The 14,491-nt window shown below is 41.1% G+C and overlaps 1 protein-coding gene across 3 annotated transcripts in view; it reads right to left on the bottom strand.

Moving 5' to 3' along the window:
- dnah12.L (dynein, axonemal, heavy chain 12 L homeolog) overlaps window positions 1-14,073 on the bottom strand; it is a 95,077-nt gene extending 81,004 nt beyond the window's left edge. Inside the window, exons 1-10 of one of the 3 annotated variants that reach the window (XM_018240378.2) lie at window positions 13,635-14,073; window positions 8,776-9,205; window positions 5,736-5,899; window positions 4,792-4,882; window positions 4,403-4,429; window positions 4,034-4,223; window positions 3,082-3,157; window positions 2,460-2,618; window positions 1,866-2,061; window positions 161-349 (exon numbers count right to left, since the gene is read on the bottom strand). In XM_018240378.2, coding sequence (XP_018095867.1) covers window positions 161-349; window positions 1,866-2,061; window positions 2,460-2,618; window positions 3,082-3,157; window positions 4,034-4,223; window positions 4,403-4,429; window positions 4,792-4,882; window positions 5,736-5,899 — 1,092 coding nt within the window. In that variant the 5' untranslated portion in view covers window positions 8,776-9,205; window positions 13,635-14,073. Of the gene's footprint in view, window positions 1-160; window positions 350-1,865; window positions 2,062-2,459; window positions 2,619-3,081; window positions 3,158-4,033; window positions 4,224-4,402; window positions 4,430-4,791; window positions 4,883-5,735; window positions 5,900-8,775; window positions 9,678-13,634 lie in introns of those variants that run through there. The other 2 variants (XM_018240379.2, XM_018240377.2) reach the window with 2 other exon arrangements.
- Between the last annotated feature and the right edge of the window lie 418 nt (window positions 14,074-14,491).

Genomic DNA, 14,491 nt, shown 5'->3' with positions numbered 1-14,491 from the left:
AATTTCAGCTTCAAGTGTGAAAAACTATTATTGAGATTCTTCTAAATTCCCAATTATTAGTGCAGTGGCAAATCAGAGGCTGTACCTGTTCATGTTCGGCTTAATAAACTGTATATAAATTACCCTGCATTCATTTAAGTATCTCGCTATAACTGAATACCTGCAGTGTCTGTGACATTGTGATCAGCATAAATAAAATAGACTCCTCTAGATCTTCCAAGCTAGGATAAAAATCCATTTTCTCATCATCAAATGTGAGCTCCATCTTGAACAGTGGCAGATATTGGGGGTTGGTAGTGTCAAACAGCATGACAAAGCTCTCCACTGTTCGGGTCAACAGATCTCGCAGCTGTAGAATAGAAATATGTATATTTAATATTAGGTAACAATGGCTACAAACAGAATCACTGAATATTTAGTACAGAGCTAGTAGGTTATTGCCTGACCAGGGGTATTATCCCCAGTGCATCCTTATTTCATGTAATAAGAAATTATTGGAAAGGAAGCTTTGAGCAGGGTTGGCACCCATAACCCAATGTAATAGGCTGCTTAGAATGAGCCCAATGAACTGCAAGTGTGCACCTGCCTATGGATGACAATGTAGATAAAACAGTATTTCTTTAGTGACAGACTAGTATGGGAAATCAAATGATTTTTATAAGTGAGATTCAACCGACACTCTCTCCTGTTTTCTGTTAAATGATAATGTTCTCAGGTCAACAGGATCCTCTTCAATGTGGCCCTAACCATACAAGCCAGACATAGAACTTTGTCTCCCAAATAAAGCCAATGAGTTGCAATGCCCTCCCTGGATTGTAATCAGTTTGGCACATACTGTATTGTTAAAGTGTTTGGCTGAAAGAAAGAATTCTCAACTACATTTGCCCTTGGCTGGAAAGAATTTTTCCAGCATAAGTGACAAATAGAACATCTGGGTATGGATTATTTAGTACTGCATTAGGAAAGGACCCCTCGAGTGGGATGTCCAAATGTTGCAGTCCTGTATCCAACCTACAAGTCTTAAAGAACAAGTAAACCCCCTCCACAAAGACATAATCAGTGAACGGCCTCTTTGAAATCTTTAGATACCTGCCACTCTTTTTGTTAAAAGGTTAACAGTAATGCTGCAGCATCCCCTTAATCACTTAGTAATCCTTCCACTCCTCTAACCCACTTGGCCCCCTGCCTCAGGAATTAGTTTTACATGTCCTTTAAACAGTCCTGGCCTGTAATCGGCAGGCAATTTAAAGATGTGTCCAATATGTGTAAATATGCAAGTTCCACTAAATACATGATTAAAAAATACAAAAGTGGTTTCCTATCATAGTTTTGGGAAGTCATGAAGATTTTCCTATCTATGTACAAGTGTACTTGCCACACTATATCCATTTAATACCCATTTCCCTGGAAAAAATACCGCTGCAGCACCTCGTAGTTGCAAAAGTGAAAATTTTAATTTATTAGGTTAGACAACCAGGCAATGTTTCGGGCTCACTCTTGCCCCTTTATCAAGTAATACCCATATCCCTGGCTGCTCAAGCACATGGTATACTGTATTTGTGTCACTGCCCAGTCCAAAAGATTATTAAGGGATATATCACATGTGAATGCAAGGAGGTTTTAGGTTCATTTCTAGCCAGGGCATCTGTATGTTTGTACCATGTCTATGTAGGTTTTCTTATGGGTACTCTGGTTTCCACTCATATACTACAAAAACAGTGACTATTAATAAAACTGGAAAATGATGTGTGAATGCTATAGGGAAAGCTTAGACATTGTCTGTAAAGTGCTGTAGCATAGGTTGGCAATATATACATATATAATAATAATATTAAATATAATTGATAGATCAGTATAGGACTTACCTGTTTAGACATGAGAGTTGTGACACAACTGAAGAAAGAATCAGTTTTCTCTGGTCTGACCATCTGCAGGGCTTCCTTGTTGGTAAAAAGATTAATCACTTTGGGGTACCAGGTGTTGAGTAACTTCTCCTCTGCCTTAGAACAGGCTAAAGTCACATTGTTCTTTAAGGATTCACATTCCACGGGTCCTTTAGCCCTATGTTAGGAAAGTCAGAATAAAATACACGCAAAGGAAGAGGTTTAGAGATCGATCTACATGTGTTTTACCTTTACAGATTCAGTTATACTACGTGGCATACAAATATAATAATGGGTAAGTAGTAGGGCCTTTAACTAGTTGATGCTATTTTCTACAGAGAATGACCCTGGTGAGATCAACTTATTGTGTACATTCATTGTGTACAAATCAGGGGTGAGGTTGGTGGCACAGGGGCTGCTTCTACCTGAGGCAAAAATGTTCCTGATGCTTTATTTAATCTATGGATAAAGGTAACAATTTGCACTCTTGGCACCATTCTACCTTTGTTTATCCACAGCTGATTTATGAAAAATGTAAAATATTTAGTATAATAAAAAAAAAGCATATTCATGTACCTGTATCCAGAAAGATCGACAATCAGCAGCTGTGAGAAGGTGCTATAACCGAGATCCAGCATGGTCCTGAGAGCCGGATGTACGATGTGCAGGTTCTTGCTGATTTCAGTCTTTGACTGGACAAAACTTTTGTGCCAAGGATTGGAGAAATCAAGACCCCTGAAAGCACATATTATTACAAATATTAAAACCTTCAGCACCTTACTTCCACCAAGCCCAGACCTCCCAAAAATTTACACCCCTTGGAGCTTATGCACTTCCCACTTGCACCTGCTGTGTATCCTCCCCATAGAGTGCAGCACTGTACTGCAGGGCACAAGAAAGCCGTGACATTAACACCTGCTGCAATTAGGGTCCCCAATGTTTTGAATTCCTCAGTGCTCCCCAGATTGGGTTTAAATTAATAGAAATTGGGGTTTTAAGTGGAAAGCCTTGCTAATAATTGTCTTAAATTGTATTATTATTAAATTTCAGTTGGATGAACTGAATGCTCCTTCATCAACAGCTATTGCAAAGTAACCCAGTGTAAATGTAGTATACTCATAGCTGTCTCTTCTATGTTAGACTGTCTACACAATGTTTAGGTATGTGTCATCGATACAAAGTACAGTAAGTTACTCACACAGGGGATTCAAGCAGAGGCCCAGATTCTTCTTGTTCCAGTCCTTTGACTTCTGGCTTAACCAGAACACTCCTTACTGGAGAAGTTAGTGTAAGGAAAGAGAAGAATAATTATTCCTTATTAGATACAAAATAACTAGCACAGTTTGGGCAATGGGTCATAGGGTGATTGCTAAAGTGATTTTTAATATCTAGCCGGGGGTGCCCTATAACCCAAAATTGACCTCTCGCTCATTCCCTGCACATTGCTTATCAGGCAACTATGACTGGAAATGTGGCAATCATCTGACACTTGCTCAGGCTCCAAGTGACTGCTACAGCAGGCAATAGAGCTCAGAGCTACTAAATATGGTGGATGCAGAAAAGCCTAAAAATATGGTTTTCTGAGGTCAACTTAATTTTAAAGGGGCTTTTACATTACAGGTAGTGTGGTTTGTTTTCAGCAGCCATGAAAATGAATATGCCCCATTCTTATTAGGGGGTATTGAACGGTCTAGAAGGCCCTTGGAATTCACATTTAAGATCTTTTCAGTTCTATGAAGGACATGTGGGATGCAGTTTTAAAAGTCTACCTTCCATGATATTTAACATAATGTTGCAGGTTTGCTGTTCACTGATTACTTTCCAAAAATTTATGGTTTTCAGTTGTTAATTTAGTGTTATTAGCATTTTTGGGTTTGGAATCTCAAAAGATATGGGGGTTTCAAATCCAGCTGTCTTTGTATGCATTTTATCAAACATATTTATAATCTGATGTTTTATATGAAAAATATTTTATATAAATAATATATCATATTATTTAATTTAAGGTATTTAAAGTCATACATCTTGAATGGAAATAATTAAAGCACATTTAGAAAGCTTTGGTTGTCTTTAAAATAATCAATTTTCCTAGGTAAATGTTCTGGCTCGACAACCTGGGAAGTGGGATAATAATGCACATAACAACTTACCTAAGTGCCTCTTCATGCTCTCCTCAAAGTCATGTGAGACTTCTTGCAGGAGTTCGGAGATGAGGGATTCCTTACTTGTTCCCTCCTTCAGTGCTGGAGGAACCAGGGAGAGCATTGCCTCCAGCCAGTGCTTCTGTATAGGCACCACTGGGCTGCTCTCCACACAGCTCTTCATGAAGTAATAGTTCATCTGGAACAGAAGGGAACTGATAAGTTACAAGAAGCCAAAATAAATGGGCATTTTCCATTAAACAATTTATTATCAACATGTTTTCCATTTAATGAATTTAAATAAAAGGAATTCAGCTATCTGATGTCTAGACACAAACAAGGGAGGTTTCTATTAGTACAACCTATGTGAATACTCACTCGGAGCTGTCTCTGCTCACTGTTCATCTGCATTGGGAAAAGAGAGAGAAAAACTTTGTTAGGGAGAAATAAAAAAAGTATTTTTATACCAGGGTCATATCATCCAAAAGAGAGAATTTTCACAAAGCTGATCATCAGCTGAAAGACCCTCAAATAAGCAAATCTGTATTTAGTTGCTTTCCTTCAAGGGAAAGTGCCACCCCAGTCAATTATCTCTTCCCCTAAATCCCACTGCTGTGGGATCCCTGAATGTGCCCTGGAGATTTGTGGGACCAAAAAAAGACACAGTTATACCATAAGGATGTTCTGGTAACCTCAAAGAGACCTTCAGCTGTTTCTTGTTATTTAGACGGTTAGTCTCAGTTATCAATGAAAAAAACATAACTTACAGTTGAGGGGTATTGGGGTTCTGGTGGGGTAGGAACTCTCCTTTTCTTTGCTTCCATTGTCTCTTCATATGCTTTCAAAGCTGTATTCATTCTAGACAAAGCAATCATACAATTTATATCATTAATAAAATGCATCCAGCTTTAGTACTAGAAGAGCAGTAGAGCAAATCTTATTGTGCCCAGAACATTCCTTCTCCTCTATATATTTGTTTTTGCACAAGGGTGGGAGCAGACATATTGTTTCCCTTGGGCAGTAAAGTATAAAGATTTTGTTTATTGTCTGCCCAGAACATTCCTTCTCTGTATATTTGTATTTATACATATGGGTAGGAGGTGCCATATTGATTCCCTTAGACAGTACAGTATGAGGGTATAGCTTATTGTGTGCCCAGAACATTCCTTCTCTGTATATTTGTATTTATACATATGGGAGGAGGGAGGTGCCATATTGATTCCCTTAGACAGTACAGTATGAGGGTATAGCTTATTGTGTGCGCAGAACATTCCTTCTCTGTATATTTGTATTTATACATATGGGAGGAGGGAGGTGCCATATTGATTCCCTTAGACAGTACAGTATGAGGGTATAGCTTATTGTGTGCCCAATACATTCCTTCTCTGTATATTTGTATTTATACATATGGGTAGGAGGTGCCATATTGATTCCCTTAGACAGTACAGTATGAGAGTATAGCTTATTGTGTGCCCAGAACATTCCTTCTCTGTATATTTGTATTTAAACAATTCCACGTGTTCTGTACATTACATGGTAAAGTTTTGACTTGCTTACTTTGAGTAACCATATCTTGCATGCTGTGTATGTCCTGCCCCCTTATGGCAGAAAAGCAGCATAACATACACATAATTGGTAATGGCATGGCAGAACAATAACAATGGTAGGAAAATGCACAAACCATGAATATAAAAAGTTAAAGACAACTCACATTATATCATTCAGTGTTTTCTGTTGCTCTTTAGACCTTCTGTATTTCATTATCTTCTTGGCATTTGCTCCATTGCTGGGAGATGCAACAGGAATGGATAAAGGAGGCAAGCGGCCATTTAAATTCTGCCCAGAAGGGGGGCTTGGGCGCGTGTAAGAAGCCATCTATATACAAAAACAAATGCAACAATAATAAGCACAGTACAATAAAGGACAACTTAAAATCTGATTGTCATGTACTAATAAACATATTTACCTGCTGTAACTACCATATATTTTGACATATTTCGGCACAAAAAAATGTTGGGTATATTACACAGGCAGAATTGGGAATAAATAATGCCTTATAATTTATTTTTCATTATGGAGAATTAATGAGCTGGCATCTAGGGGTTAAGTCTCTATACAACGTTGTACTTAAAGGACAAGTATCCCTTGTGCAAGTTACCTGCCAATAAACAACCCTTTTAATGGAACCAGGACCCCAGGAATAAATAATTTCTGAGGTTACGTTACAGAGCTACGGTCAGGCTTCGATTCCTAGCATTGGCTCTTGAGGGGCAGGAAATATAAACCCAAGGGATTGGTGGCAAAAAAACAGTAGAAACATTAAAGCTTTGCTGACTGGGGGTTATTTATCAAAATACGAAAATATCTCATTATTTTCTGAAATCTACTCCGACCACATTGTATTGAATGAATTTTTCAGATTTTCTGCCCGAAAACTTCAATTTGCTCGGATTCTTGCCTGAAAACCACTTCAGATTATTGCATGAATAATTCAGAATTTATTGTCAAAAAATACTTGAATTTTTTGAGTTTTTGGCATCTGGACTTTGATAAATAACCCCCTTAGTGTATCTACGTTTTTCTGGAAGTAGAATTATCCAGGCCAGCTCTTCAGTTCGTCTTTATGTGCTTATCTCATTATTTTTAGTCTTCCTATAGAACTTCTTCCCCATCTGCAACTGAAATGTCTGTATATCTGGCTGTCAAGTTCAATGACCCCAGCAATTTAAAGGGGTTGTTCACCTTTAAATGAACTTTTAGTATGGTGTAGACCAGTGAACCCCAACCAGTGGCTTGTGAGTAATATGTTGCTCTCCGACCCCTTGGATGTTGCTCTCTGACCCCTTGGATGTTGCTCCCAGCGGCCTCAAAGCAGGTGCTTATTTTTGAATTCCAGGCTTGAAGACAAGCTTTAGTTGCCTAAAAATCAGATGTACTGCCAAACAGAGCCTCCTATAGGCTGCCAGTCCACATAGGGGTACCAAACAGCCAATCACAGCCCTTATTTGGCACCCCAGGAACTTTTTGCATGCTTGTGTTGCTCCCCAACTCTCTTTACAAGTGAATGTTGCTCATGGGTAGAAAAGGTTGGGGACTCCTGGTGTAGAGAGTGATATTCTGAGACAATTTGAAATTGGTTTTCATTTTTTATTTGTGGTTTTTTATTTGGCTTTTTATTCAGCAGCTCTCGAGTTTTCAATTTCAGCAATCTGGTTGCTAGGGTCCAAATTCCCCTAGCAACCATGCACTGATTTGAATAAGAGACTGGAATATAAATATGAGAGGCCTGAACAGAAAGATGAGTAATAAAACATAGCAATAATAATACATTTGTAGCCTTACAGAGCGTTTATTTTTTAGATGGGGTCAAAGACCCCCATTTGGAAACTTGAAAGAATCAGAAGAAGGCAAATAATTCAAAAACTATAAAAAAGAGAAAATGAAGACCAAATGCAAAGTTGCTTAGAATTAGCCATTCTATAACATAGTAAGCATTAATTTAAAGGCAAACCACCCATGTCCACCATGCTGTCTGTCTAGTTGTTAGTGTCATGGCCACTATAAGGTGCTGGAGGGACCAGGGTCACCCATTGCTGGGCAGTATTAACCCTTTGGACACTGCAATTTATCAAGTCCATTTACTAGAGACTGCAGGTATGATAAGGAAAAGCTAAATGAAACATCCAAAATTCAATTATCATTATTAATTTTATTATTTTTGTATTTTTTGAGACCCCCAACCACCATTTAAATAGGAAACATGGTGCCCAAGGCAAGTGCCGCACACAGGGACAGCTGGGGGAGTCACTATAAATAGAGTGGGTCGCAGACCCCACATGAGAAAGACCAGGCAGCTTGTAGGGAAGAACAGAGAGAAATAAACACATTGTATAACAGCTCATTTGGGCAGAAGCCTCTTTACCTCTCATATCAGTTAATGGCTGCTTTGTATGTAAATCTGTATGTTCAGTGTTTGCTCCTATTTATTGTCCAGCCCTGAGGAATATGTTGACCCTTTATAAATCCCCCCTCCAGCTATTTATCTGCAATTCCCAGCCTGCAGGGATTCTGGGAGTTGTAGTTCAGAAAGAGGGGACGGATTACAGGTTGGACACATGACGGACAGCTGTGAGCAGATAAGAGGTTCTGCAGCAGCTGAGCAGTATTTACACTGCCCAATACTCACGCATTAGTTACAGACTGGCTAATAGGGTGATAGTCCTGACCCCAGTGTGGGAGAACAACAATCTGATCTGGAGCAATTTTAAAGGGGTTGTTCACCTTTAAATAAACTGTAAGTATGCTGCAGAGAGGGATATTCTGAGACAATTTGCAGTTGGTTTTCATTTTTTATTATTTGTGGTTCTTGACTTATTTAGCTTTTTATTCAGCAGCTCAGTTTGTAATTTCAGCCATGTGGTTGCTAGGGCCAAATTCCCCTAGCAACCATGCACTGATTTGAATAAGAGACTGGAATATGAATAGGAGAGGCCTGAATAGACCGATGAGGAATAAAAAGTAGCAATAACAATACATTTGTAGCCTTACAGAGCATTTTTGATAGGTCAGTGACCCCCCATTTAAATGCTAGAGAGAGTCAGGCAAATAATTCAACATCTATATAAAATAAATAATGAAGACCAATTGAAAAGTTGCTTAGAATTAGTCATTCTATAACATAATAAAAGTTAACTTGAAGGTGAACCACCCCTTTAAGACCCCTTATTGTGACCCATTGGGGCATCACTTACCTTGTGGCCTGAGTACCCAGCAGCCTGTGTGTCTCTGCCCTCACCGCTGTACCCTTCCTGAACTTGCCCTCATCTGCCCACAACTCAGTTCCTCTCCTCACTCTCTGCCATTAAACAAGCCGGTTGCTCTGGGAGACAGGGGCGGAGACTAACTTCCCAGGTACTTCCTCCTTTAGAGAGGGAGGGGAGGAGCCCCGTGAGGAGACACATAAACACTCCCTTCAGCTTTACTCTGTGCTCAGATCAGTGTTGGCTGCTGGGAGGGAGCAGAGTTAATGGAGTCTGTGTGTGGAGCTATAAATTCCGCGCTGTCCATTATCAGTTGTATTATCCGCCCGTGTAGTTGCAATACGGGGGGGAGGGGCACGGACTGAGGGCTTTGTAGTCTGTAGGGCCCAGAACATGGCTGGAAGGCTACACATCAATATCCCTGTTTTATAGGACAAGCAAAGTCCATAATCAGCTGAGGGTTTGACATTATTCACCTACTGACTTTGTCTAAGTCTGAAGAAAGAGTTTTAGAAAAAAGATATCACCAGAGTTTTAAAGTCTAAAATAAATTGTATTCTCTGAGGCGCTTTGGCTTTTTAATCCCGACATTTTGTAGCAAGTTCTCCAGCTTTCTGTAAATATATTTCCCCCGGAGAAATAGTCTAGTCTTGGCGTCTGTGATAGTAAACTCTTGCTCTGAATTTGTTTTCCTTGTAAGAAAAACTGGTGAATAATAGTAAATTGGGATAAAATCTTCTTGTGTCTGTTGCACAGTATAAAGGTCAGAATTAGAAAAATGACTTCCTGAAGTTGGTAAATCTGAATTTTAATATTTAATTACTGCTAAGGAAACCTCGGCTGCTGAACATATAGTAGGGTTACTCAATGCCTATAGTAGTGTTTAAAATAGCTTCTGGTGCCTATAGTGGTATAGTAGGGAGAGATGGTGCCTATAGTAACAGTGGATAATAGTCTCTGGGAAGGGAGTGTGACTGTGGGATAGCAGGTATAGTAGGGAGAGATGGTGTCTATAGTAACAGTGGATAATAGTCTCTGGGAAGGGAGTGTGACTGTGGGATAGCAGGTATAGTAGGGAGAGATGGTGTCTATAGTAACAGTGGATAATAGTCTCTGGGAAGGGAGTGTGACTGTGGGATAGCAGGTATAGTAGGGAGAGATGGTGTCTATAGTAACAGTGGGATAATAGTCTCTGGGAAGGGAGTGTGACTGTGGGATAGCAGGTATAGTAGGGAGAGATGGTGCCTATAGTAACAGTGGATAATAGTCTCTGGGAAGGGAGTGTGACTGTGGGATAGCAGGTATAGTAGGGAGAGATGGTGCCTATAGTAACAGTGGATAATAGTCTCTGGGAAGGGAGTGTGAATGTGGGATAGCAGGTATAGTAGGGAGAGATGGTGTCTATAGTAACAGTGGATAATAGTCTCTGGGAAGGGAGTGTGACTGTGGGATAGCAGGTATAGTAGGGAGAGATGGTGCCTATAGTAACAGTGGGATAATAGTCTCTGGGAAGGGAGTGTGACTGTGGGATAGCAGGTATAGTAGGGAGAGATGGTGCCTATAGTAACAGTGGATAATAGTCTCTGGGAAGGGAGTGTGAATGTGGGATAGCAGGTATAGTAGGGAGAGATGGTGTCTATAGTAACAGTGGATAATAGTCTCTGGGAAGGGAGTGTGACTGTGGGATAGCAGGTATAGTAGGGAGAGATGATGTCTATAGTAACAGTGGATAATAGTCTCTGGGAAGGGAGTGTGACTGTGGGATAGCAGGTATAGTAGGGAGAGATGGTGCCTATAGTAACAGTGGATAATAGTCTCTGGGAAGGGAGTGTGAATGTGGGATAGCAGGTATAGTAGGGAGAGATGGTGTCTATAGTAACAGTGGATAATAGTCTCTGGGAAGGGAGTGTGACTGTGGGATAGCAGGTATAGTAGGGAGAGATGGTGTCTATAGTAACAGTGGATAATAGTCTCTGGGAAGGGAGTGTGACTGTGGGATAGCAGGTATAGTAGGGAGAGATGGTGCCTATAGTAACAGTGGATAATAGTCTCTGGGAAGGAGTGTGACTGTGGGATAGCAGGTATAGTAGGGAGAGATGGTGCCCTATAGTAACAGTGGATAATAGTCTCTGGGAAGGGAGTGTGACTGTGGGATAGCAGGTATAGTAGGGAGAGATGGTTCGTATAGTAACAGTGGATAATAGTCTCTGGGAAGGGAGTGTGACTGTGGATAGTAGGTATAGTAGGGAGAGATGGTGTCTATAGTAACAGTGGGATAATAGTCTCTGGGAAGGGAGTGTGACTGTGGGATAGCAGGATAGTAGGGAGAGATGGTGCCTATAGTAACAGTGGGATAATAGTCTCTGGGAAGGGAGTGTGACTCTGGGATAGCAGGTATAGTAGGGAGAGATGGTGTCTATAGTAACAGTGGATAATAGTCTCTGGGAAGGGAGTGTGACTGTGGATAGCAGTATAGTAGGGAGAGATGGTGTCTATAGTAACAGTGGATAATAGTCTCTGGGAAGGGAGTGTGACTGTGGGATAGCAGGTTATAGTAGGGAGAGATGGTGCCTATAGTAACAGTGGATAATAGTCTCTGGGAAGGGAGTGTGACTGTGGGATAGCAGGTATAGTAGGGAGAGATGGTGCCTATAGTAACAGTGGATAATAGTCTCTGGGAAGGGAGTGTGACTGTGGATAGCAGGTATAGTAGGGAGAGATGGTGTCTATAGTAACAGTGCGATAATAGTCTCTGGGAAGGGAGTGTGACTGTGGGATAGTAGGTATAGTAGGGAGAGATGGTGTCTATAGTAACAGTGGGATAATAGTCTCTGGGAAGGGAGTGTGACTGTGGGATAGCAGGTATAGTAGGGAGAGATGGTGCCTATAGTAACAGTGGATTAATAGTCTCTGGGAAGGGAGTGTGGACTCTGGATAGCAGGTATAGTAGGGAGAGATGGTGTCTATAGTAACAGTGGATAATAGTCTCTGGGAAGGGAGTGTGACTGTGGGATAGCAGGTATAGTAGGGAGAGATGGGTGTCTATAGTAACAGTGGATAATAGTCTCTGGGAAGGGCAGTGTGACTGTGGGATAGCAGGTATAGTAGGGAGAGATGGTGCCTATAGTAACAGTGGATAATAGTCTCTGGGAAGGGAGTGTGACTGTGGGATAGCAGGTATAGTAGGGAGAGATGGTGTCTATAGTAACAGTGGGATAATAGTCTCTGGGAAGGGAGTGTGACTGTGGGATAGCAGGTATAGTAGGGAGAGATGGTGTCTATAGTAACAGTGGATAATAGTCTCTAGGAAGGGAGTGTGACTGTGGGATAGCAGGTATAGTAGGGAGAGATGGTGCCTATAGTAACAGTGGGATAAGGCTGGGGGGAATAACCTTACACAGGGACAGCTGGGGGGTCTAAAAATAACTGTAAATAGAATTGGGGATGATTTGTCAGTAAGTGAGACCCAAAGGTGTCCCAGCCCATGCCGCCCCCTCCTGGCTCAGTTGGGGGGTTGGGTTGACGGGGGACTGGAGTACTAGTACAATAGCACTTTCTACACTAGAAGGAACAAGGTTCTGTTTTTAAAAAAATGGAATTTAGGCTCTTGAAGTTATTTGGAGTTGATTTTTGGCTGCCCCTGAGGTTACTGACAATCTTCCTGTTCAGGCAAATATCAGTTGGGCCACTCAATTTTAAGTTATTGCAGACCCCACATGGGAAGGACCAGGCAGCTTGTAGGGAAGAACAGAGAGAAATAAACATATTGTATAACAGCTCATTTGGGCAGGAGCCTCTTTACCTCTCATATCAGTTAATGGCTGCTTTGTATGTAAATCTGTATGTTCAGTTTTTGCTCCTATTTATTGTCCAGCCCTGTGGAATATGTTGTCACTTTATATATAAATGTTAATAATAATAATAGCTGAATATTTTCTGAATATAAATCAGGAATTCCCCTTCCAGCTATTTATCTGCAATTTCATGCCTGCTGGGCTGTCAGTGGGATTCTGGGAGTTGTAGTTCAGAAAGAGGGGAAGGATTGCAGGTTGGACATGACTGATAGTCACACATTAGTTACAGACTGACTAATAGGGTGACAGTCCTGACTCCCGTGTGGGAGAACAACAATCTGAACTAGGGCATTTTTAAAGGAGACATAGGATAAATAAAAAACCCTAATTTTGTAGGCAATTATAAGTAATATATGGTGTTGCTTTTACATGGTGCTAAAAATTAATATTATCTTTAAAAATAACCTTTTTATTAGAGCTCCCTATAGATGTTCTCTGGTCCCTGTTTCAAATGAGAGGTGGGCGTGTCCTAACGGTCCCTGCCAGAAGCACAGTAGTAGGGGACAGCCAATCACAGCCCTGCAGTCACACAAGCGCAGACAGTCTTCAGTTCCCTATCAGGTCCTGCTAGCTGCTGATTGGTTCCTGTCCTACAGTGCAGTGAGCCGAGAGCTGCCGGCTCCCCTGAACAGCCTGGGAATTCAGGGAGCAGGAAGTGGAAGGGAGGGATTATTAGGGTTTTTGCAGAAATATTCAATACATCAGCCTGAAACACTACTTTTTATAAGCACAATTCTTCTATATCTAAATGAGTATAATGCACTGGTACATTCTTATTTTTTACACAAAATGCGACCCTTTCCCTCGTATGCAATAAGTTTACTGAGTTTGCCCAAGAACAGTAACACATAGCAACCAATAGGATCTTTGCTTTTAAGCAGATGACCAGTAGATTCTACTTGCTGATTGGTTGCTATGGGTTACTGAGCCTGGGCAAACTTAGTGCCTTTTATTACATAACCCCCTTTATTATGAACCATTTGGGGCATCACTTACCTTGTGGCCTGAGTACCCAGCAGCCTGTGTGTCTCTGCCCTCACTGCTGTGCCCTTCCTGAACTTGCCCTCATCTGCCCACAACTCAGTTCCTCTCCTCACTCTCTGCCATTAAACAAGCCGGTTGCTCTGGGAGACAGGGGCGGAGACTAACTTCCCAGGTACTTCCTCCTTTAGAGAGGGAGGGGAGGAGCCCCGTGAGGAGACACATAAACACTCCCTTCAGCTTTACTCTGTGCTCAGATCAGTGTTGGCTGCTGGGAGAGTGCAGAGTTAATGGAGTCTGTGTGTGATGAGGCTATTGGGTTATTATCCTCTAGGAAGGGACCGTAACTGTGTCAGAATGCTGTAGGGAATGTATCCTCCATGTTTAATTGCTGGAGAAACAGAAGAATTACAATAAAGCCTTCACCACACAGCGTGGCCCTCCCACCATTAAGTACTGGATAATCCAGTTTCTTGTCACTTATCAGATCTCTTTAGCCTGAGGTAATGAGGCCACACTCCAATCTATTCCAATGTACAGCCTGATCCATACAATCAGCTCAATGACACAGAAAAACAAATATCACTTGCTGCAGCTCATTCCCTCCACTGGCAGCGTCTGACAACTTACACTGGTTAATGGGGTTGTTGTTCTTCTTTAAATTAACTGTTAGTATGATGCAGAGATGGATATTCTGAGACAATTTGAAATTGGTTTTCATTTTTTATCATTTGTGGTTTTTGAGTTATTTAGCTTTTTATTCAGCAGCTCTGCAGTTTGCAATTTCAGCCATCTGGTTGCTAGGGTCAAAATTACCCCGGCAACCATGCATTGCTTTGAATAAGAGACTGGAATATGAATAGGGGAGGTCG

The sequence above is a fragment of the Xenopus laevis genome, chromosome 4L (genome assembly GCF_017654675.1).
Source record: "Xenopus laevis strain J_2021 chromosome 4L, Xenopus_laevis_v10.1, whole genome shotgun sequence".
NCBI lineage: Eukaryota > Metazoa > Chordata > Amphibia > Anura > Pipidae > Xenopus > Xenopus laevis.
Note: the sequence above shows the minus strand (reverse complement) of the source record. Positions and strands in the feature narration are given on the sequence as shown.